General features: G+C 46.0%; 1 protein-coding gene across 1 annotated transcript in view; it reads left to right on the top strand.

Moving 5' to 3' along the window:
- The window catches only part of LOC140410916 (breakpoint cluster region protein), a 464,596-nt gene that overhangs the window by 368,425 nt on the left and 71,512 nt on the right, over positions 1–24,659 (top strand). The window contains exon 19 of the mRNA XM_072499748.1: positions 1,005–1,144. Within this exon, the coding sequence (XP_072355849.1) occupies positions 1,005–1,144 (140 nt within the window). The remainder of the gene's footprint in view (positions 1–1,004; positions 1,145–24,659) is intronic.

Below are 24,659 nucleotides of genomic sequence, written 5' to 3'. Positions count from 1 at the left end.
CTGTTTCTGACTGTAACTTTGTCTTCAACCTTTTTCTCTTCACGTACCTATAGAAACTCCAGCCCTTCCCACCGGAGGGATCTCCTAATCCAGCCGGGCCATTGAATTCCTACAGTGCAGAAGGAGGCCATTTGGCCATTGAGACTGCATCGACCCTCTGAAAGAGCACTCTACCACTCCCCACCCTATTCCCGTAACCCCACCTAACCTGCACATCTTTGAACACTAAGTTGGAGATTTGTGTACAGTTCTGGGTGCCATATTTTAGGAAGGATGTGGAGGCATTAGAGTGCAGAAGATATTTACGAAATTGGTTACCAGGATAAGAAACATCAGTTATGAAGGTAGATAAGGCTGAGAGGAGATTTTCATGAGGAACCTGGACCGAATAGACAGGGGGAAACTGTTCCCACTCGTGAAATGATCGAGAATCTGTAGGGTTATGGGGAGAAGGCAGGAGAATGGCACACGGTGAGGTGCTCATTCAGAGAGCTGGTGAAGACATGATGGGCTGAATGGCAGCCCCTGCTCTGTAACAATTCTGTAAAAGCTCCCAACTCCGCAAAAATGAGCCCCCAGCCAGAATTATTTCCATTCCAGGGAGGTGGGGCGGAATGGAATCCTGCCCTCCACCTCCAGAGTATCTGTTAAAGATATATAGAAAGACACTGTCATTGATAAAAACCATTGAATACATTTAAATCCCCACATCAAAGACTGCTAATGCCTTACTAACCTATGATAGTGATGCATTATGAAAGCAGTTAAGCAATAATAATGCTACAATGAAAGCCCTCAGGGTTATGTCAACAAACAAATGGCTATTAAAACAGCGGGCATTAATATTTTCAACTCCTAGACGCAGTAGGCTAGTTTGTTTTCAAAATTTAAGGGGCAGGGTATTTAAATAATTGGACAGCTTGACAGTTCCACAGATGTTATCTGCTTTATATGAGCATTATATAAAATACTGCTCAGCATTAACACATTTTTTCCTTTACCAGACGAGAAAGATCCAAGGTGCCTTACATAGTGCGGCAATGTGTGGAAGAGATTGAAAGGCGCGGAATGGAGGAGATTGGAATCTATCGAGTGTCAGGAGTTGCAACAGACATTCAGGCCCTTAAAGCTGCTTTTGATGTCAGTAAGTATTCAGGTTTTGGTGGTGTACACAATACATGGCCCCTACAATCAGTTAAAGATGGCTTTGGAATTATTTCAGAAATTCTTCGTCTCGTATAAGAAAAAATAAATGATTTCATCCTGCTATATGGAACAGTTTGCCTGCATATTGATGCTCCACATGATCCCAACCTTTTGAAGTTGAAGTACTTTAATATCATGCTACACAATGTACATCTTAATGTATTTTTACTTTAGAAGATTACTTTTGACCTATTAAGTAGTTAGAATGAGCATTTGGGATTTAATGTTCTGTAATTGCTTCTGTAATTTTGTTCATCTGACCCATGGATTTTGTTGCCATCAGCAACTTATCTTTATAAAAGCATAAGGAATAGGAACCGAGTGAACACTACAATCCTTTGAGCCAACTCTGCCATTTAGTATAATCATGACTGATCTTCTACCTCAATGCCTCATCTTAGGTAGTCCCTCAAAATCACAAGTGACTTTATTGCACTCTGGTTTGATGGGTTCTTAAATGGCTGATCCATCTGCAAACTCTGCCAGATGTGGACTGGTGGTGCTTGGAGGGTCTGGTAGGAAAATTGTTGGAAGGTTTGTCTCTATAACACCTTAACTTTGCCTCTGCGTGTTCTCGATGAAGTCCTTCAATGTGGTCGGTGCCTTCCCAAATAGACTTTCTCCATTTTGATCAGTCACAAGCCAGGAACCTCTTCAGAGATGCTTTGAGACATCCTTAAAGCGTGTCTGATGTGTTCCTGGGAGTCTCCTGTCGTGACTGAGTTCCAAGCAGAGCACTTGCTTTGGAGTCCGTATCAGCCATATGAAAGACATACCTGTCCAGCAGAGCCAATTGTAAGTCACTAGCACCTTGGGCATGTTGGCTTGGGATTTGGAGGATCTTGTCAAAGGCACCACTGATGACACCTTTTGAGATGCCTGCTGTAGGTCGTCCAAGTTTCCGAAGCATGTAGGAGTATGGAGATCACTGCTGCCCAGTATACCTTAGTCCTCAGGTTTGAGATCCTGAACCTCAAGCACTCCTTTCCTCGGTTGGCCGAAGTTAAGGCTAGCGCGTTAGAACAATAATGAATTTTTGTCTGCCTTCATTGAGAGGAGTCTCCCAAAATATGGAAAATGGCCCACAATTTTCCGGATCTTGCCGTTGATTGTAATCAGTAGGGGAGGTGTTGTGCTGTTGGAACTTGTTTGAAGAGGACTTTCGTTTTCTGTGTGTTCAGCAAAAGGGACACTTTTTCTGATGCTTTCACCATGTTTCAGAATTTTGGCAGGGATTCCATCTGCGTTTTCTCACCCACTCGCCATATCCCTTGATTCTCTGAGAGCCCAGAAATATTACCTATCTAAGCCTTAAATATATTCAACAATGGAACATCCATAACCCACTGTGGACAAAATTCCAAAGATTCTCAGCCCTTCAATCAGAAGAAAACTTCTTAGTCCTAAATGATCGATCCCTCATCCTGAGGTTATGCCCCCAATGTTCTAGATTTCCCAGCCAGGGAAACAACATGCTAAATGTTTAAACAGTAATGTTAATGTGCAGCAGTATTACCATTACAATCTGGGTAGGAGCCTGATTTCCAAGTAATCATTCTCGTCGCACCAGTCAGTACATGCTGGGTCTCTCTGCTAGCCCTCTGTCTGCTTGAAGGTTTGACTAAATCTCTGTCCAATAACCTTTTATACCTACATTCTCTTAGTCGTTTCGCAGTACAGACTTTGAGTATTGCTGAAAAAATAAGCTTTTTGTTTTGCTCCCATCAGGACACGTTGCACAAATACCAATATAAAGGGAAAACAACTATTGGCGAATACACCAATTGATGGTGACTGACAGTTAACTGCCAACCATTATTTGACATTTAAGTCAGGCAGCTTTACCCTGAATGGTCAAGCAGCAAATGGCTGCAACTTAAATCTTAAATTGGTTGTCAGCGTAATTCCTTGCACATTGAGGATTAATTACCAAATATTGTCCATTTCTGGAATCACATCTAATGTTAGACACTGTGTTTTCAGTTTTGTAAGCACGGGCTGGTTGGGTCCGATCTCTACCTTGCCTGTTGTGAACAGCAGAAGGGACAAGTATGAATCGACAGTCACTGGGACGTACAGCCTACATACCGAGCATCACACTGGCACTAAAATTCATGTACCACATTACTCATTTGTGTGACAGGCCGAATGTCCTGTTGGCTTGCTGGCAGCATCGTGTGAGTGGAGACTACCACTCGTGTTGCTACGGCATTGTAGCAGCGTGAAACAATTAAATTCACCCGTCACTTGGATCTTGCAGATAGTTTTCGCTTCCTGGATAACCTGAGATAGACTGGACACATTTCAGAGCTGAAAATGACCACCTTGGGCCTGTTCATAAATTTCTGCGATATACAGCATTAAATGGTCTGGTCAGGGTAGCCATTATCCCGCAGGATGTCTTTGATGTGTGTTATTTCAGCATCAGGGTTGCGTTCATACATTCAACTTGGAAAGAATGTAATGCTGGGGCTGGCATCTCCGCAAGACATCCTTATTCCTGTACTCCAAACCCCTTGCAATAGAGGACAACATGCCATTTGTCTTTCTAATTGTTTGCTGTACCTATAATAATAATCGCTTATTGTCACAAGTAGGCTTCAATGAAGTTACTGTGAAAAGCCCCTCGTCGCCACATTCTGGTGCCTGTTCGGGGAGGCCGGTACGGGAATTGAACCCGCGCTGCTGGCATTGTTTTGTATTACAAGCCAGCTGTTTAGCCCACTGTGCTAAACCAGGCTCTTTACCTGCATGGCCTTGTACGATCTTTCACATAAAGCATGTCAAATGTGTCACAGTTAGCACTCAGACCCAAGGGTGGGTGGAATGAGCAATTAGGGAGGGCAATAAAAATTCTGGCCTAGCCAGCTACATGCACATCCCATAAAATAATAAAAATATTGTCTGAAAGAACTGTAGAAGGCATGGGTTTAAAAAATGACCAGGGACATGGGCCAATTAGTTTGGAAATAGGAGTGGGAATGTGGTATTTTAAAGGATAAGAGTCAGTGGAAGTAGGTAGGGACAGAGATGGGTGATATTTCAGAGTTGTAAATAGCCAGTCTTACTCTTTCTCTGGATTATGTGGAGAGAGGTGGTCCCACAGCAGCTAAGAAATACACAGGCAGAGAGGGAATGGGCGAATGTCATAATATCTAAGAGAAACAGGCAGGTAGTGCACGATTCCCAAGGCTATCACACCCTCTAACCACTTTTCCATTTTTGATGCTATTGAGCAAGATAGTTCCACAGAGGACTGCAGTAAGAGCCATGTTCATGGCACCATGGGTGGCTCAGCTGCACAGGAGGGGCGGAGGAAGAGTGGAAGTGATATAGGGGTATGGGATTCCATAGTTAGGGGAGCAGAGAGGTGTTTCTACTGCTGTAGACATAACTCCAGGATGGTATGTTGCCTCAGCAATGCCACATTCGGGGATGCAAGACATTCTTTTGGGAGAGGGTGATCAGCCAGAGGTGGTGGTCTACATCGTGACCAAAGACAGAGGTAGAAATAGGGATGCGATCCTGACAGCAGATTTTAGGGAGTCAGGAAGGAAGTTAAAAAGTCAAGAGCACTAATCTTAGGATTACTCCCAGTGCCAAATGCACGTGAACATACTAATAATAGGAAGATTGAGCAGTTCAACATGTGGCTGGAGAAATGGAGTAGGAGGGTGGGCTTTCAGATTTCAGAGGCATTGGGACGGGCTCTGGGGCACATGGAACATGTACAAGAGGACGGGTTACACCTTAACAGGACTGGGACTAATGTGTTCATGAGGAGATTTGCTATGGGGGCGGATTTAAACTCGAGTGGCGCAGGGAGAAGGGAACTTGAGAGGAAATTCAGAGTGAAGAGGAGAAACTGGCAGTGGGAAATAGTATATAAGGGGATATATCAGAGTAGTATCAAGGTAAATGAAGAGTGGAGAGTTTGATAGAATTAAAGTAGGCAATAGTAAGTTATTAGATGGGGTCAGTGTAAGGGGGAAAGTAGAAAAGCCTAGATCAGGGTTAATATGCATGTGTAGAGTGTGGTTAATAAGATTTATTAATAAGAACTACAGGCACAGTTTGACAAATGGAAATACGATATGATAACTGAGACCTAGTTCAAATAAGGGCAAGACTGGGCGTTAAATATTCATAAGTGCAAGGTGTATAGGAGAGACAGGAAAGGAAGAAAAGTGGTGGGGTGGGGGTGTGTGTATTAGCAGTATTGATTAAAGATGGCATTATAGTACTGGAGAGATAGGATGTTCTAGAGAAGTTAAGGATGGAATCACTCTTGCGAGATGTAAGGAATGAAAAGGGTGCAATAACATTGATCAGTGTAGTATGTAGACCACCAACTAGTGGAAGGGATGTAGAGGAACAAATTTGTAAAGAAATTACAGAGAGGTGTAAGAATTATAGTGTAATTATAATGGGGGACTTACAACTATCCAAATATAGTTTGGATAGGAATAGTGCAAAAGCACAAGAGGGGTGTGGGTACGGGAATGTGTTCAAGATAATTTTCTGCAACATTTTGTTTCCAGTCCAACGAGAGGCTAGGCACCGAATGAGATGGCCCTAGTGGAGTAGATATCAGTGGGAGAACATTTAGGGGACAGTGAGCATTGTATGTAGGTTTAGGCTGGCCATGGGAAAGGACAAGGAGCAACCCAGAGCAGGGATAATTATTGGGGGAAAGACAACTTCAATGACATAAAAATGCATCTGAGTCAAGTGAGTTGGAATCAAATGTTGGCAGAAAAAAAGGTGGCGAAACAATGGGCCACTTTCAAAGACAAAGTAGTGTGGGCAATGTGACGGTTTATTACTTTGAAGGGGAAAGAACATAAGAACTAGGAGCAGGAGTAGGCCGTCTGGCCCCTCGAGCCTGCTCCGCCATTCAATAAGATTGTGGCTGATCTTTTGCGGACTCAGCTCCACTTTCCCACCCATAACATAACCCTTTATTCTTCAAAAAAGTATCTATTTTTATCTTGAAAACATTTATTGAAGGAGCGTCAACTGCTACATTGGGCAGGGCATTCCATAGATTCATAACCCTTTGGGTGAAGAAGTTCCTCCTAAACTCCGTCCTAAATCTACTTCCCCTTATTTTGAGGCTATGCCCCCTCGTTCTGCTTTCACCCGCCAGTGGAAACAACCTGCCCGCAACTATCCTATCTATTCCCTTCATAATTTTATATGTTTCTATAAGATCCCCCGCATCCTTCTAAATTCCAACGAGTACAGTCCCAGTCTACTCAACCTCTCCTCATAATCCAACCCCCTCAACTCTGGGATTAACCTAGTGTCATGTGAGAGTACCCTTTAAGAAATGAGTGTTTAAGAAATGTACCTTTAAGAAATGGAGCTGCTCATGTTACTGGAGTGATGTCAGAGTGTGGGTGAAGCTGAGCTCCACTTCTGCTTTTTAGTTTCAGTTTGAGAAAGCTTGGGGTGTGTCTGTTTTTTCAGTGAGCTGAATCTGAAGTTAAAAGTGAGCTGCACTGCTGTTGATCTCTCATCCAAAAACTATTTCTGGATCATTTGGTGAATTCAGAAGAAGTATAAATGTTTTCAGTCTTGAATGTAAACCCTGATGTGCTCCTGTTTGGAGGTTTGTTAAGTCTTTTGGATGTTAAAAGAACAGCATACAGATTACTTAGTGTTGTATTCTTTGGGGGTGTATTTGATTTACTGGTTGCTAAGATGTTCACTGTTTGTTTTAGAAAGGTTAACTTGAGTTCATAAAATAAACATTGTTTTGTTTTAAAAACCACTGGTCCATTTTCTGCTGGACCATACCTGTAGAGTGAACCGTGTGCTCCCCATACCACAATCTATTAAAGGTTATCATAGATTATCATAGAATTTACAGTGCAGAAGGAGGCAATTCAGCCCATCGAGTCTGCACCGGCTCTTGGAAAGAGCACCCTACCCAAGGTCAACACCGCCACCCTATCCCCATAACCCAGTAACCCCACCCAACACTAAGGGCAATTTTGGACACTAAGGGCAATTTATCATGGCCAATCCACCTAACCTGCACATCTTTGGACTGTGGGAGGAAACCGGAGCACCCGGAGGAAACCCACGCACACACGGGGAGGATGTACAGACTCCGCACAGACACCCAAGGCTACCGTGCTTGTGGGTCAGGTGAACTCCATGATACACTTTGGGGTTCTCTAATCCCTGACCCATAACAATTGGGGGCTCGAGGGGGATATAAGTCTATCTATTGAATTGGCTTAGTGAACTTAAAGACAGTGAGGGGTGAGCATATTGTGGTTGCTTTTCAGGTGTGGTATTTTAGTTTAAGTGGGGAGTGTGTTGTGGACAATGGCTCTTTCAGAGGCTCAGAGGTTTTTGGGGGTGGAGACTGTCACACGCAGTACCTTACGGACAGAGACTAAAAGCAGACTGTTAGATTTGGCAAAAACATTGCAGTTAACATTACTTGACAAAATGCGAAAAGATGAGGTAATTATGGCGGTGGCTAAGCATTCAAAGTTGCCTGAGATAGTCTGACTCATTAGAAATGGCAAAGATCCAGTTGCAGATTAAACAACTTGAACATGAAAAAGAATTAAAGCAGCTTGAATATGAAAGGGATAGAAAGGAAAAAGAAAGAGAGAGAAGGGAAAATGAAAAGGAGAGAGAAGAAAGGAGAAAAGAAAGAATAGCCCTAGCAGAACAAAAAGAAAGAGAAAGGGAGATACAGATCAGGGAAAAAGATAAATAGAGAGAGTTTAAACTTCAGAAAATGGCCATGAAACATGACAGTCAGTTAAAATTGGCAGACGTAAAGGGAAACGTACAGTTGGATGATAGTGATGAGAATAGTGAGAAAGAGTGTCAAAGTCGAAGGCTTGGTGGGAATCTATTTAAATATGTCCAAGCATTGCCAAGGTTTGACGAGAAGGAGGTAGAAGCCTTTTTCATTTCATTTGAGAAGGTAGCTAAACACAGGACATGTGGGTATTACTGATTCAAACAAAGCAGGAAGGTAGAGCTAGTGAAGTGTTTGCATCACTACCGGAGGAGGTATCTGGGACGCATGAGGAGGTGAAGAAATCCATCTTAGGTGCATCTGAACTAGTGCCTGAAGCTTACAGACAAAGGTTTAGAAATTTAAGGAAAGAATTTGGTCAAACATACATGGAGTTTGAAAGGCTCAAACAGAGTAAATTTGATAGGTGGATAAGGGCTTTGAAAATCGACCAAACATATGAAGCTCTCAGAGAAATTATACTTTTGGAGGAGTTTAAAAATTCAATTCCTGATGTAGTGAGAACTTATGTAGAAGAGCAGAGGGTTAAAACTGCGAGATTAGCAGCCGAAATCGCAGATGATTATGAATTAGTTCATAAATCAAAGCTTGGTTTCCGACATCAGTTTCAGCCTATGAGGGATAGAAACTGGGGACATGAGAAATACTCAAGTGGTAAAGGTAAAGGTGATCTGATGGGAGACAATAAGGAGAGTGTACCTCAGATTTAAAAAAAATCCGAACGGTGGAAAAGAAATGAAAAGTTTCAAATGTTTTCACTGTAATAAACTAGGCCATGTAAAGTCACATTGTTGGTGGTTGAAGAAAAGCCCTGGGAAGGCTGATGTGGTAAAACAGGATAAGACAGTAGGGTTTGTTAAAGTGGTAAAGGAAAGCCCAAGTGAAGCGAAGGAAGTGCAAATGATTGTACAGATTGATCAAGAGGTGATTGATAAGAAGGTGCCAGATCTCTTTAAAGAATTTACTTGTGTGGGTAAAGTTTACTCATGTGTATCAGGAGGACCATAAGACCATAAGACATAGGAGCGGAAGTAAGGCCATTCGGCCCATCGAGTCCACTCCACCATTCAATCATGGCTAATTTCAACTCCATTTACCCGCTCTCTCTCCATAGCCCTTAATCCCTCGAGAAATCAAGAATTTATCAACTTCTGTCTTAAAGACACTCAACGACCCGGCCTCCACCGCCCTCTGTGGCAATGCATTCCACAGACCCACCACTCTCTGGCTGAAGAAATTTCTCCTCATCTCTGTTCTAAAGTGACTCCCTTTTATTCTAAGGCTGTGCCCCCGGGTCCTAGTCTCCTCTGCTAATGGAAACAACTTCCCTACATCCACCCTATCTAAGCCATTCATTATCTTGTAAGTTTCTATTAGATCTCCCCTCAACCTCCTAAACTCCAATGAATATAATCCCAGGATCCTCAGACGTTCATCGTATGTTAGGCCTACCATTCCTGGGATCATCCGTGTGAATCTCCGCTGGACCCGCTCCAGTGCCAGTATGTCCTTCCTGAGGTGTGAGGTCCAAAATTGCTCACAGTATTCTAAATGGGGCCTAATTAATGCTTTATGAAGCTTCAGAAGTACATCCCTGCTTTTATATTCCAAGCCTCTTGAGATGAATGACAACATTGCATTTGCTTTCTTAATTACGGACTCAACCTGCAAGTTTACCTTTAGAGAATCCTGGACTAGGACTCCCAAGTCCCTTTGCACTTCAGCATTATGAATTTTGTCACCGTTTAGAAAATAGTCCATGCCTCTATTCTTTTTTCCAAAGTGCAAGACCTCGCACTTGCCCACGTTGAATTTCATCAGCCATTTCTTGGACCACTCTCCTAAACTGTCTAAATCTTTCTGCAGCCTCCCCACCTCCTCCATACTACCTGCCCCTCCACCTATCTTTGTATCATCGGCAAACCTAGCCAGAATGCCCCCAGTCCCGTCATCTAGGAGTAGGTAAAGAAATCACAGTTTTAAGAGATACGGGAGCTAGTCAATCTTTAATGGTAAGAGATGAGGAGTTATGTAGTTTGGGAAGAATGTTGCCAGAAAAGGTGGTAATATGTAGAATTCAGGGTGAGAGGAGTAGTGTTCAATTGTATAAGGTAAGGTTGGAAAGTCCAGTGAAGAGTGGTGCAGTGGTAGTAGGAGTAATAGAGGAACTATCTTGTCCAGGAATACAGTTTATCTTGGGTAATGATATAGCTGGATCGCAAGTGGGAGTGATGCTTACTGTGGTGGATAAGCCAGTGGAAAATCAGACAACTGAAGTGTTGAAGGACGAATATCCTGGGATTTTTCCAGATTGTGCAGTAACAAGGTCACAAAGTCACAGGTTAAGATAAGAGGAGAAATCAAAGAGTGAAGATGAAGTTGAAGTGCAATTGTCAGAAACGATTTTTGATCAGATGGTTGAAAAAGAACAAGAACAGGTGGCGGATGTGGCGGATATTTTTAGTTCAGGAAAATTGGCGGAGTTACAACAAAAAGATATAGAAATAAAACGGATGTATCAGAAAGCATACACGGAAGAGGAATCTGCGTGTATACCAGAGTGTTATTACCGCAAAAGTGATGTCTTGATGAGAAAATGGAGACCTTTACATATGCAGGCGGATGAAAAGTGGGCAGACGTTCATCAAGTAGTATTGCCGGTAGGGCATAGAAAGGAAGTGTTACGAGTAGCACATGAGGTACCAGTGGGAGGTCATTTGGGGATAAGGAAAACTCAAGCTAAAATCCAGAAACATTTTTATTGGCCTGGACTACATAAAGATGTAGTTAAATTTTGTCAATCATGTCGCATATGTCAAGTGATAGGGAAACCTCAAGCAGTGATGAAACCAGCGCCATTAATACCCATTCCAGCATTTGAGGAACCTTTTACAAGGGTCCTAATTGATTGCGTAGGACCGCTTCCGAAAACAAAAAGTGGGAATCAATATCTTTTGACTATAATGGATGTGTCTACTCGGTTTCTAGAGGCCATTCCAGTACGTAATATTACAGCTAAAAAGATTGTGGAGGAATTACTGAAAGTCTTTACGGGATATGGACTACCCACAGAAATACAATCGGATCAAAGATCAAATTTTACCTCCAGGTTATTCAAAGAAGTAATGAATAGCTTAGGAATAAAACAATTTAAATCAACTGCGTACCATCCAGAATCGCAGGGAGCGTTAGAAAGGTGGCATCAGACATTAAAGACAATGTTGAGGGCGTATTGTCAAGGTTATCCAGATGATTGGGATAAAGGAATTCCATTCGTACTGTTTGCAATTAGGGATGCTCCTAATAGTCAACCAAATTTAGTCCTTTTGAACTAATTTTTGGTCATAAGGTAAGAGGACCACTTAAATTGATTGAGGAAGAATTGGTGGGTGAGAAATCGGAAATTACATTATTGGATTACGTGTTAAATTTTAGGGAACGATTAAATAGAGCAGGTGAATTGGCTAGACAACATTTAAAAGTTGCACAAAATGTGATGAAACAGGTAGCGGACAAGAAATCCAAAGTTCGTAGTTTTGCCAGTGGAGATAAAGTTTTAGTGTTGTTACCAGTGGTAGGTGAACCTTTAAAAGCTAGGTTTTGTGGACCTTATCAGATTGAAAGGAAATTAAGTGAGGTGAATTATGTGGTAAAAACATCAGATCGAAGGAAGAATCACTGTGTGTGTCATGTGAATATGCTTAAAAGGTACTTTGAAAGGGAAGGAGAGAAAAAGGAGGCGGTTTTAATGATTCTAACTCAAAGTGACGAACCAAATCCAGATGACTGTGAATTCGACATACCTGAAATTAAATTGGAAAATGAGGATGTTCTTAAAAATTGAGATAATTTGTTGAGTTATCTTCCAGAGGAAAAATGAACTGACCTGAAAGAGTTATTGATATCACATGGGCAAGTTTGTGGAGATAAATTGTGAAGTACTAAAATGGCTATACATGATGTAGATGTGGGAAATGCTGTTCCAATCAAACAACATCCACACAGACTTACCCCTTTAAAATTGGCACTGGTTAACAAAGAGATTGAAAGTATGCTTAAAAATGTCATAATTGAAATGGGTTGCAGCCAATGGAGCTCACCCATAGTGATGGTGCCTAAACCAGACGGTACCCAACGTTTGTGTGTGGACTATAGAAAGGTTAATGCAGTTACAAGAACAGACTCTTATCCTATCCCACGTTTGGAGGATTGCATTGAGAAAGTGGGACAATCAGCTTTTATTTCCAAACTGGATTTACTTAAAAGTTACTGGCAGGTACCTTTATCCGAAAGGGCGAAGGAGATTTCAGATTTTGTGACTCCAGATGGTATATACCAATTCAAAGTTATGCCATTTGGCATGGAAAACGTCCCAGCCACATTTCAACGGTTAACTAACACAGTCGTTTCATGATTACCCAATTGTGCTGTATACATCGACGATCTGGTAATTTTCAGCCAGACATGGACAGAACATTTGAAACATCTGATGGAGTTATTCGATCGACTTCTGGATGGCGGGTTTGGTGATAAGCCTTTTGGATGTTAAAAGAACAGCATACAGATTACTTAGTGTTGTATTTTTTGGGGGGTGTAGTTGATTTACTGGTTGCTAAGATGTTCACTGTTTGTTTTAGAAAGGTTAACTTGAGTTCATAGAATAAACATTGTTTTATTTTTAAAACCGCTGATCCATTTTCTGCTATACCATACCTGTCGAGTGAGCCGTGTGCTCCCCATACCACAATCTATTAAAAGTTGTGGGTCAGGTGAACTCCATGATACACTTTGGGGTTCTTTAAAACCTGACCCATAACACTAGTGAATCTCCTCAGCACACCCTCCAGCGCCAGTACGTCCTTTCTCAGGTAAGGAGACCAAAACTGAACACAATACTCCAGGTGCGGCGTCACTACCACCTTATGCAGTTGCAGCATAACCTCCCTGGTCTTAAACTCCATCCCTAAAGCAATGAAAGACAAAACTCCATTCGCCTTCTTAATCACCTGTTGCACCTGTAAGCCAACGTTTTGTGACTCATGCACTCGGACACCCAGGTCCCTCTCCACAGCAGCATGTTTTAATATTTTATCATTTAAATAATAATACCTTCTGCTGTTATTCCTACCAAAATGGATAACCTCACATTTGTCAACATTGTATTCCATCTGCCAGAAAGGTAGGACAAATAATTCCAGAGCGTTCTGGATGACGAGTGAGATAGAAATTAAAATAAAAAGGAAGAAGTGCGTGTAAAACCGATGTCAGGTAGAATATACAATGGAGAATCAGGCTGAATATAGAAGGACCAGAGGGGAAGTGAAAAACACTAATAAAAGCAAGAAGAGAGCATGAAAAGAGACTGACAGCAAATATAAAAGGAAATCCCAAGGCTTTCCATAAGAATATAAATAATAAAATGGTGGTTTAGAAAAAAGGTTGGGCTGATTAGAAATAAAAAGGGGACTTGCACGTGGAGTCAGGAGAATTAGCAGAGATACTAAACAAGTACTTTGCATCTGTCTTTAGGAAGAAAGAAGATACTATCCAGGCCAAGATGAAAGGAAGTAACTGGTACACTAGAAGAATGTATAAAAATCAAGGAGAAGGGCTCTAATAAAATTGAAGAAATTAACGTAGACAGAGATACGGTTCTGAGTGGTCTGGCAGGCTTAAAAGTGGATAAATATACAGGGCCAGATGAAATGTAACCCAGGCTGTTGAGTGAGGCAGAGGAAATAGCAACGGCACTGGCAATAATTTTCAATTCCTTGTCTGACCACAGGAGATGTGCCGGAGGACTGGAAGATAGCCAATGTGGTACAATTGTTCAAGAAGGGAGGAATAGATAAACCAGGAAACTACAAGCCAGTCAGTCTATACTCCGTGGTGGGGAAACTATTGGAAACAATTCTGAGACACAGAATTAAACTGCATTTGGAGAGGCAGAGATTAATCCAGAACAGTCAGCATGGTTTTGTTAAGGGGAGGTCATATCTGACGAATTTGATTGAATTTTTCGCAGAGGTGACCAGGTGTGTAGATGAGTGAAATGCATTTGACATAGTCTACTTGGACTTCAGTATGGCTTTTGATAAGGTTCCACATGGGAGTCTGATGGCAAAAGTAAGAGCCCATGGGATCCAAGGAAATTTGGCAAATTGGATCCAGAATTGGCTGAGTGGCAAGAAGCAGAAGGTGATGGCCGAAGGGACACAAAGCCTGTGTCCAGTGGGGCCCCACAAGCATCAGTGTTGGGGTCCTTGCTGTTTGTGGTTTATACAAATAGCTTGGATATGAATGTAGGAGGGTTGATCATTAAGTTCGAAAATTGGTGGGGTGGTGAATAGTGAGGACAATAGCCTTAGATTATAGGAGGATCTAGACAGCTGATCAGTGGCAAATGGAATTCAATCCGGATAACTGTGGGGTGATGCACTTGGGCTGGACCAACAGGCAAGGGAATACATGATAATTGGCAGCACAATGGGAAGCACCAAGGATCAGGAGGACCTTGGCGTGCATGTACACTGGTCCCTTAAGGTAGCGGGGTCGCTGGATAACGTGCTTAAGAAGGCAAATGGTAGGGCAGCACGGTGGCACAGTGATTAGCACTGGGATTGCGGCGCTGAGGACCCGGTTTCGAATCCCGGCCCTGGGTCACTGTCCGTGTGGAGTTTGCACATTCTTCCCGTGTCTGTGTGGGTTTTATCCCCACAACCCAAAGATGTGCAGGTTAGGTAGATTGGCCACACTAAAATTACCCCTTAATTGGGGGAAAAAATAATTGGGTACTCTAAATTTATATTAAAAAAGGAAGGCAAATGGTATATTTGCCTTTATTCGCTGAGGCATAGAATTTGAGAGCAGGGAGGTTATGCTGGAACTGTATAAAACATTGGTTAGGCCACAGCTAGAGTATTGTATGCAGTTCTGGAATCCAGGAGGAAAGTGATAGCACTGGAATAATATAATCATTATTGTCACAAGTAGGCTTACATTAGCATTGCAATGAAGTTACTGTGAAAAGCCCCTAGTCGCCGAGATTTACCAGGATGTTGCCTGGGCTGGAGATTTTTAATTTTATGAAGAGAGATTAGATAGACTGAGTTTGCTTTCCTTGGAGCAGAGGAGACTGAGGGGGGACATGACTTGAGATGAATAAAATTATGACCACAGGAGAGGTGCCGGAGGACTGGAGGATAGCCAGTGTGGTACAATTGTTCAAGAAGGGAGTAGATATGAGGAATTTTTTCCCCTTGGTGGAGGGATCAATGACCAGGGGCATAGATTTAAGGTGAGAGGTAGGAGGTTTCAAGGGGATGTGAGGAAAAACCTTTTCACCCAGAGGGTGGTGGGAGTCTGGAACTCGCTGCCTGAAAGGATAGTGGAGGCCAAGACCCTCTTAACATTTAAGAAGTATTTAGATGTGCATAATGCACATCTGCTTTAATGCCAAAGATGCTGGAAAATGGGATTAGAATATTAGGCGGTTATTTTTGACCAGCGCAGAAGCGATGGGCTGAAGGGCCTTTTCAGTGCTGTAGACCTCTATTACTCTAAGATTGTATTGTGATACTCCTTTGGAAGGGAGGAATATTTTCTTTTGAGAAGAAAGGGGGTGTTGTGATATTGTGCCTGCATGCAATTGTAATGTAACGGTGTTTGGCAGAGCAAGCGTTAACGTGGGACTGGAGAATAGCACCTCCCACGATGTATAAATTCACGTGGCAAGAAACTCAGAGAACTGGAAGCATCCGACTTGCATGGAAGCAGCACGGTGCATGACAGTAACCTGGGATCTGTAAATAGTTAAATACTAACAATAAATGGTTCATGTTTAAATATAAACAAGTCCCATGCTCTTTATTACTGAGACCCTGTCGCAACAGTGAGACACCATATTACATGATTTTTTTTTTATGAACAACTTTATTAAGACATTTTGGCACAATAAACAACAATAATATAAAACAGTGTGCAAAAAATAATCGTTATAGTGCAAGAAACCCAGCTCCCCTCCCACAAGGACCAGCCTAACTACCCCCCCACCCCCTAACCTACGTTACCCTAACCCTTCTATCTCACCTCCGAGCTCCTCTTCCCACTTCAGCTCCTCGGTCTGTGACTCCTCCACTCCCATAAGTTCTTTATATATATATCCGAGACCCACCCCTCCCCCACCCATCCACTGGACACTACCCAGTCCTGGACCCCCCTAAGTGACAGGCGTGGGAAGAATGGAGTAATCTGCGTAAAAAGCCCTGCACCTGCAGGTACCTGAACTCATTCCCTCTCGCCAGCCCAAATTTCTCCTCTAACGCCCTCGTGCTCGGGAAGCTCCCTTCCAAAAACAAATCCCCCATCCTCTCAATCCCCGCCCTCCGTCATGCTCGGAAGCCACCGTCCATATTCCCCGGGGCAAACCGGTGATTGTCGCAAATTGGGGACCAAACCGATGCTCCCATTCCCCCCACGTGCCTTCTCCATTGGCCCCAGATCCGCAAAGGCGCCACCACTATGTGGCTGGTAGAGTACTGTGCCGGCAGGGGCGCCGTAACCAGGGCCGCCAAACTGGTCCCCCTACACGAAGCGGCCTCCATTCGCCCCCAAACCAACCCCGCACCCACGATCCACTTCCTTTTCATAGCTATGTTGGCCGCCCAGTAGTAATTACTAAAGTTTGGCAGCGCCAGCCCCCCTGCCCCTCAGTTCCTCTCGAGCATCCCCCTCTTCACCCGCGGGGACTTTCCCGCCCACATAAATCCCGTAATCATTTTATTAACTTGTTGAAAAAAGACCGCGGAATGAAAATGGGGAGACACTGGAAAACGAACAGGAATCTCGGGAGGATCGTCATTTTAACCGTCTGCACTCTCCCCGCTAGTGTCAGTGGGAGCACATCCCACCTCCGGAACTCAGCCCTCATTTGCTCCACCAACCGAGCCAAGTTCAACTTGTGCAGCCGGCCCCAGTCCCGCGGCCACCTATATCCCTAAGTATCTAAAACTGTCCCCCACTAACCTGAACGCAGCCCCCTCAACCTACCCGCCTGGCGCCTCGCCTGGACTACAAACAACTCACTCATTGCCATGTTCAGTTTGTACCCCGATAACCAGTCGAATTCCTTCAGGATTCCCATGATTTCATCCATCCCAGCCACTGGATCCGTGATGTATAAGAGCAGGTCGTCGGCGTACAATGAAACTCTGTGTTCCACCCCACCCCCGTACCAGCCCCTTCCAGCCCCTAGAAGCTCTTAGGGCAATTGCCAGCGGCTCTATTGCTAAAGCAAACAGCAGTGGGGAGAGGGGACACACCTGACTTGTCCCACAGTACATTCTGAAATAGTCAGATGTCGTCCTGTTCGTCCTCACACTCGCCTCCGGAGCCTGGTACAACAGTCTGATCCAGTCGCTAAAGCCCTCACCGAGCCCAAAACGTCCCAGCACCTTCCATAGATAGTCCCACTCAACCTGGTCGAAAGCCTTCTTGCCATCCATTGCCACAACTACCTCTACCTCCTGACTCTCCGGGGGCATCATAATCACCGGGGGCATCATAATCACATTCAGCAGCCTTCTTGGGTTGGCCACCAGCTGCCTGCCCTTGACGAACCCGGTTTGATCTTCCATAATGATTTCTGGCACACAGTCCTCAATCCTAGCCGCCAAGAGCTTGGCCAGACTTTTAGCATCTACGTTGAGCAGAGAGATCGGCCTATAGGACCCACATGCCTCCGGGTCTTTATCCTGTTTCAATCTCAGTGAGATGATGGCCTGTGACATTGTCGGGACACCCTCTGTCTCTTGCCTCATTAAAAACCCGAGCTAGCACCGGCCCCACTATCTCTGAGAACTTTTTGTAAAACTTCACTGGATACCCATCCGGCCCTGGGGCTTTACCCGATTGCTTGGCCCTCAAGCCCACCAATATTTCTTCAGTCCTGATAGGGGCCCCCAACCCGCCTACCAATCCCCTGCCCACTTTTGGGAAGGTCAGTTCATCCAGAAAGCGTCTCATCCCCTCCGGCCCCACAGGGGGTTCCGAGGAGTAAAGCTTGCTATAGAAGTCCCTGAACACCTTGTTCAGCCCCGCCGGATCCCCTACCAAGATTCCCTCCCCGTCGACTACCTTCCCTATTTCCCTGGCCGCTTCCCTCTTCCTCAGTTGCTCTGCCAGCATTCTACTGGCTTTCTCCCCGTGCTCGTAAATCGCACCCCTCGCCTTCCTAAGCTGCTCCACAGCCTTACCTGTGGACAACACCCCAAATGCAGTCTGTAGCCTTCGTCGTTCCCTTAATAGCTCTGCCCTCGGGGTCTCTGCGTATCTCCTGTCTGTCTGTATGATCTCCCTCACCAGTCGGTCCTTTTCTGCCCTGTCCGTCCTGTCCCTAATGTGCTCTGATCGAAATCAGCTCCCCTCTCACCACCGCCTTCAGCGCTTCCCAGAGCACCGCCGCTGAGACTTCCCCTGTGTCATTTACCTGCAGGTAGTTTTGCATACATTTCCTCACCACCCTCTCACACCACCGCCTCGCCCGCAAACAAACCGACCTCCAGCCTCCATTGAGGGCGCTGAAAACTTTCCTTGAAAACCTGCAGATCAACCCAGTGCGGGGCATGGTCCGAAATAGCGATCGCCGAATATTCTACTTTCATCAACCCGCTAACAAATCCCTGTTCATGATGAAAAAAATCAATTCGGGAATCCACCTTATGGACATGTGAGTAGAATGAAAACTCCCTCCCCGTCGGCAGGCTAGCCCTCCATGGATCAGCCCCCCCCCCCATTTGCTCCATGAACCCCCTCAGTTCTTTTGCCATTGCCTGCATCTTACCTTCTTGAGCACGACCGGTCTAGGCCGGGGTCAAGGACTGTTAAAATCCCCTCCCATAATCAGCCTGTGCGAGTCCAGGTCAGGTATCTTCCCCAGCAGTCTCTTGATAAACTCCACATCATCCCAATTTGGGGCATATACATTGACTAAGACTACCCACATCCCCTCAAGCTTGCCACTCACCATGACAAATCTGCCTCCCCCATCCGAGATTGTGCTGCCCGCCTCAAATTGCACCCGTTTGTTGACCAAAATCGCGACCCCCCTGGTTTTAGTGTCCAGCCCCGAGTGGAAGATCTGGCTAATCCAGCCCTTCCTCAATCTGACCTGGTCAGCTACTTTCAGATGAGTCTCCTGAAGCATTATCACGTCCGCTTTCAGCACCCTCAGATGCGCGAACACTCGCGCCCTCTTTACCAGCCTGTTTAACCTTCTAACGTACCAGGTGATCAGCCTGGTTGAGGGGCACCATGCACCCCCCCCGCCGATCAGCCATCCCCTTTCTTGGGGCAGCCCCCAGCCCCGTGTCGCACTTCCCCTGGCCCGCCTCCTGGCAGCCTCCGACCTCCATGATCCCGCACCTGAGTCCCTCCCTCGTCAGCAGAACAGCTACCCCCCCCCCTAACAACAACACCCTGTAACCTAACCCCTGCCATAAACTAACTAAATGCGCACCCCCCACCTGGCTTCCGTAGACCAGCTCACCCAGCTAGCCTGGTGACTCTCGACTCCGGCGCCAACAAGTCTCCCACCTATTGTTCCCTCTGACCCATCCCCCCCGCCCATCAACATCACTTCCCCAAACCAGCCATCCTTGAGCAATTGCTCTGAAAAGAAACAAACAAAAGGAGAAACAAAGAGAACCCCAACGCTAGTGCAAATCAAATGAAACAGAATAAGTAATAGGCACTTCCAACCCCCCCGATCCGAACACAAAAAGCCCCCAGCACCACATACCTTAACTTCCCTCTTTTATCCCAACAAAAACTCAAGTACAGGAGGGAAACAGAAAATCCAGGAAGAGAATAAGAAAAACACATAGCACCAGAAAAGTGTGTCAACATCGCTCAGTGTCTTTTTAACACAAGTCCAAAAAGTTCTCAGTTCGGCACCAGCCCTTCTCTCTTGGCGAAGTCCATCGCATCCTCGGGCTCCTCAAAGTAATGGTGCTGTCCCTCGTGTGTGACCCACAGACGCGCCGGATACAGCAGCCCAAACTTCACTTGCTTCTTAAACAGAATCTCTTTGATTTGCCTGCAGCCTACTCTTCTTCTGGCCACCTCCATGCTCAGGTCCTGGTAGATGCGCAAGACACTGTTATTCCAATGACAGCTCCGTGTGCGCTTGGCCCGCTATAGCACCCTCTCCTTGTCCAGGAACCTGTGAAACCGGACCACCATCACTCGGGGGGGCCTCCCGCTCGCGGCTGCCTCGCCAGCGCCCTGTCGACCTCCACTGGGCGCGGGAAGACATCATCTCCCAACAGCTTCTGGAACATGACCGCCACATACGCTGCGGCATCCTCTCCCTCCGCCCCCTCCGAGAGACCAACAATTCTCAAATTCTGCCAACGAGATCTATTTTCCAGGTCCTTCACCTTTTTCAGGAGCCTTTTTTGCTGGTCCTTCAGCCTCTCCACCTCCGCCTCCACCAGCATTTGGTGATCCTCCTGCTCCTCCAGCGCCTTTTCCAGCTTCTGAATCGTACGATCCTGGGCATCCAGCCTATGCTCAAGGTGCTCAATAGACTTCTGAATCGGGTCTAAACTGTCCTGCTTCAAAGCAGTAAAGCCGTCTTGGATGACCTTCAACAGATGCTCCGTTGTTGGCTGGGCTGTCTGCACCGGGGTCCGGACATCGGCCATATTGTACTCAGCAACAGCTTCTACACTGCCCTTGTTTGCCCACTTCTTCAGCTGTTTGCGATTCTTTCTGCTTCTTAATTCCATACACCTGTGTCTGGAGTCAGTGCCTGAGTGCCTATGTCTTCCGAACTAGCACTCAATAGTACAAAAAAGTTGGGGGAAAAGGTCCAAAAGTCCGACTGGATCGATAGCCACCAAATGTGCGACTTACTCTTCCATAGCCGCCACCGGAAGTCCCACCATATTACATGATTGGTAATATTCCAGATCTTCCACTTTGTTCAAAAAGTGGAGCAAGGATAAAGCCAGCAAGTACAGATAAGTCAGTTTGAATTCAGTAGTAGAGAAACTACAGGAAACTATAGTTCAGGACAAAACCAATAGTCACTTCGACAAGTGCAAAATGATTAAAGGAAGCCAGCATGGATTCATTAAGGGAAAATCATGTTTTTCTAACTTGCTGGAGTTTGATAAAGGCAACATTGTTGACATGGTGTATACAGGTTTTCAAAGGCATTCGATGCAGTGCCACCAATAGACTTGGGCAAAATTCTAGCTCATGGACTAAAGTGGATGGGAGGCACTTAGATACGAAATTGACTGAGTGACAGGAAACAAAGTTTCCCGGGGTCAGTAACCCTTGCTGTCCTAATATATATTTATGATGTAGACTGTGATGTTTGGGACATAATTTCAAAATTTTCAGAAGATACGAAGATTGGAAACATTGCCAACTCTGATGAGGAGTGAGATATGGACTCGTAATTTCCTGATTCCTCAGTGTCAGATTTGAGAGATACCCCAAAGATGCGCTGGGGAATCTCTCTCTGAGGTTCCCAGGTAAGGGTTTCCCTGGCAATTGTCTAGAACGCTAACTTCCCCTGGACAAGTGCGCTGGGTTGGGAACCATCCGACAAAGTGATTTAAATCGCTAACTTCGGGTGGTTCTGCAAACTTTGCACCAATAGCTATCCGAAAGAGTTAGAAGGAATAAAACCACTTCTAACTTCAGCCGTACTGTTTTAAACAGCCAAACAAAGCCCCGCACAGGACAGCCCCTCACTCTGGACCGCTCAATCAACCCACAGGGTAGCCCAACCCTTTCCCCCATAGAATGCACTCCCCCCCCATAGCAGTACGTGACTCCCCTCCCCCTCCAACCTGCAGGCCCCATGACCCTGCCTCACCTCCAAGTGTGGACTCCACCCACAACAGAGTGGACCCAGACCATGACAGCACGGTAGCATTGTGGATAGCACAATTGCTTCACAACTCCAGGGTCCCAGGTTCGATTCCTGCTTGGGACTGTCTGTGCGGAGTCTGCACATCCTCCCCGTGTGTGCGTGGGTTTTCTCCGGGTGCTCCGGTTTCCTCCCACAGTCCAAAGATGTGCAGGTTAGGTGGATTGGCCATGATAAATTGCCCTTAGTGTCCAAAATTGCCCTTAGTGTTGGGTGGGGTTGGGTGAGGTTACTGGGTTATGGGGATAGGGTGGAGGTGTTGACCTTGGGTAGGGTGCTCTTTCCAAGAGCCGGTGCAGACTCGATGGGCCGAATGGCCTCCTTCTGCACTGTAAATTCTATGACACCCATATGAGTGGACCCGAGCCCCCAACCCCAAGGAGGCCTGACCTGAAGTGACTACCCCTGCCACCGTTAGACCAACCTGTTTACTGGCAGCTAATGTAGTTTTAAAAAAAGGGGGCTGGCCTCCCTGAGTTCTCTGGAGTTGCATCGCACTGTGGCCTTCGTGGACGCTTTCGCTGCAGGCTCCAACCAGCAGAGATTTGAACAAAGTTTTCCAGAACAGGTAAGTACACTGTTAGGGAAGTAGTCACATGAAGTAATTTACCCCAAATTGGACAATTATTGAACAGGAGTACGGCAAGGACGCACACTGTCCCTATTCCTTTCCTCTTGTTTATTGAATCCATCTTGAGGAAGGTGATGGTTGGTGCAGATTTTGGCCACGCTGCTGGTTGATTGACCTAGATTTGACGGATGACATCACATTGTTGGCTGAAGAATCACCCACACTCATGACCATCAGCCTTGAGAGTTGGTCCACAAATAAACTGCAGGAAGACCAAGACAGTGACAACTGGATGGCAATAGGGCCCTCCCACCACCACGAAGCAGGTCATTGATGAAACCAAGCCGGGGGAGGGGGATGTGAAGCTCGACGTCTACACAAGAATCAACAAAGCAACAATAGTCTTTCAGTGGCTCCACAAAATCTGGGCAGCCACCACCAGCAACACAGCCATAAAGTTACGGTTCTACATGTCCATAGTAGTGCCAACCAGAATCTGAGGTGAGTTGAGAATGACTGCCTGACTTCCGGGTGCGGCGATGACCAGCTGAGTCGCACGTTTCGGCAGCTCCCGGTGAAACGGACTTTTGGGCTCTTGATAGGAGCCCCAACGGCAATTTTGACGGCTAAAAACAGTGCGGTAAACCAGAAGGGAATCCCCCCTGGATACGGATGAAAAAAGGAGGAGAAAGTGGCCGGATTGCAGTGGATCCTTTAGAACAGCGGCAAGGAAGGCAAGCAAAAACCAAGATGGCGTAGGAAGGTGGCAGTTTAACATGGGGCCCTGAACAACAAGAGTTCTTGAAATGCTGTGTGGAAGAGCTCAAAAAGGAAATGAAGAAAGAGCTGTTGGCCCCGATACTACAGGCGATCGAAGGGCTAAAGGAGGAACAAAAGACCCAGGAGCGGGAGCTTCGGGTCGTGAAGGCAAAGGCAGCCGAGAAGGAGGACGACATACAGGGCCTGGTGGTGAAGACGGAGACGCATGAGGCACATCAGAAACGATGTGTGGAAAGGCTGGAGGCGCTGGAGAACAACGCGAGGAGGAACAACCTAAGGATTCTTGGTTTTCCTGAAGGTGTGGAGGGAGCGGACGTCGGGGCATATGTGAGCACGATGCTGCACTCGTTAATGGGAGCGGAGGCCCCGGCGGGTCCGTTGGAGGTGGAGGGAGCATACCGAGTGATGGCGCGAGGGCCGAGAGCAGGAGAAATTCCCAGAGCCATAGTGGTGAGATTCCTCCGTTTTAAGAATAGGTCCTTAGATGGGCAAAGAAAACTCGGAGCAGTAAATGGGAGAACGCGGTGATCCGCATTTATCAAGACTGGAATGCGGAGGTGGCAAGAAGGAGGGCGAGCTTTAATCGGGCCAAGGCGGTGCTTCATAAAAAGAAGATAAAATTTGGAATGCTGCAACCGGCAAGACTGTGGGTCACATATCGAGGGAGGCACCACTACTTTGAGACGGCGGATGAAGCGTGGACTTTTATTGTGGAAGAAAAACTGGAATGAGCGGGTTATTAAAAAGAACGTTTGAACAAAGTGGTGGGGCAATGTGGGGGGCAAAGAGGGGGGTTAAAAAGGGGGGAAAGAGGAGTTTTATGTACTAATCCTGCGATGTGGTAACTTTTCTCTCTCCCACAGGTGGTGATGGGGGGAGGAGGGGAGGTGGCCATTGGGGGCGGGGCCAAGGGAGAAGCGCGGGCTTGGTTCCCGCGCTATGATAATCATGGCGGGAATAGAGAAGCAGGAAGGAGGGGGCGTCGCACGGTGCGAGCCGAGGTCACGGGGGGAAGCCGAGGTCGGCCAGAGTTTGCTGACTTCTGGGAGCAACATGGGGGGAGTAATTACGCTAGCGGGGGATCTAGCGGGGGGGGGGTGGGAGGGGGGAATTACTGGGTTGCTGCTGCTGGGGAGGGGGGGGGCTGGTATGGGAGGGGATGGGTGGGGGGGCACCGCCTGGGGGAGATACAGCTGCGTGGGAACAGGGTGAGGAGCTGGAAAAAGGGGATGGCTAATCGACAAGGGGGGGGGGGAAGGAAGCCCCCCAACCCGGCTGATCACGTGGAACGTGAGAGGGCTGAACGGGCCGATAAAGAGGGCACGGGTACTCGCACACCTTAAGAAACTTAAGGCAGATGTGGTTAT

The sequence above is a fragment of the Scyliorhinus torazame genome, chromosome 1 (assembly GCF_047496885.1).
Source record: "Scyliorhinus torazame isolate Kashiwa2021f chromosome 1, sScyTor2.1, whole genome shotgun sequence".
In the NCBI taxonomy this organism is placed as follows: Eukaryota; Metazoa; Chordata; class Chondrichthyes; order Carcharhiniformes; family Scyliorhinidae; genus Scyliorhinus; species Scyliorhinus torazame.
The sequence above is the reverse complement of the archived record's forward strand: the minus strand, read 5'-3'. Positions and strand labels throughout refer to the sequence as shown.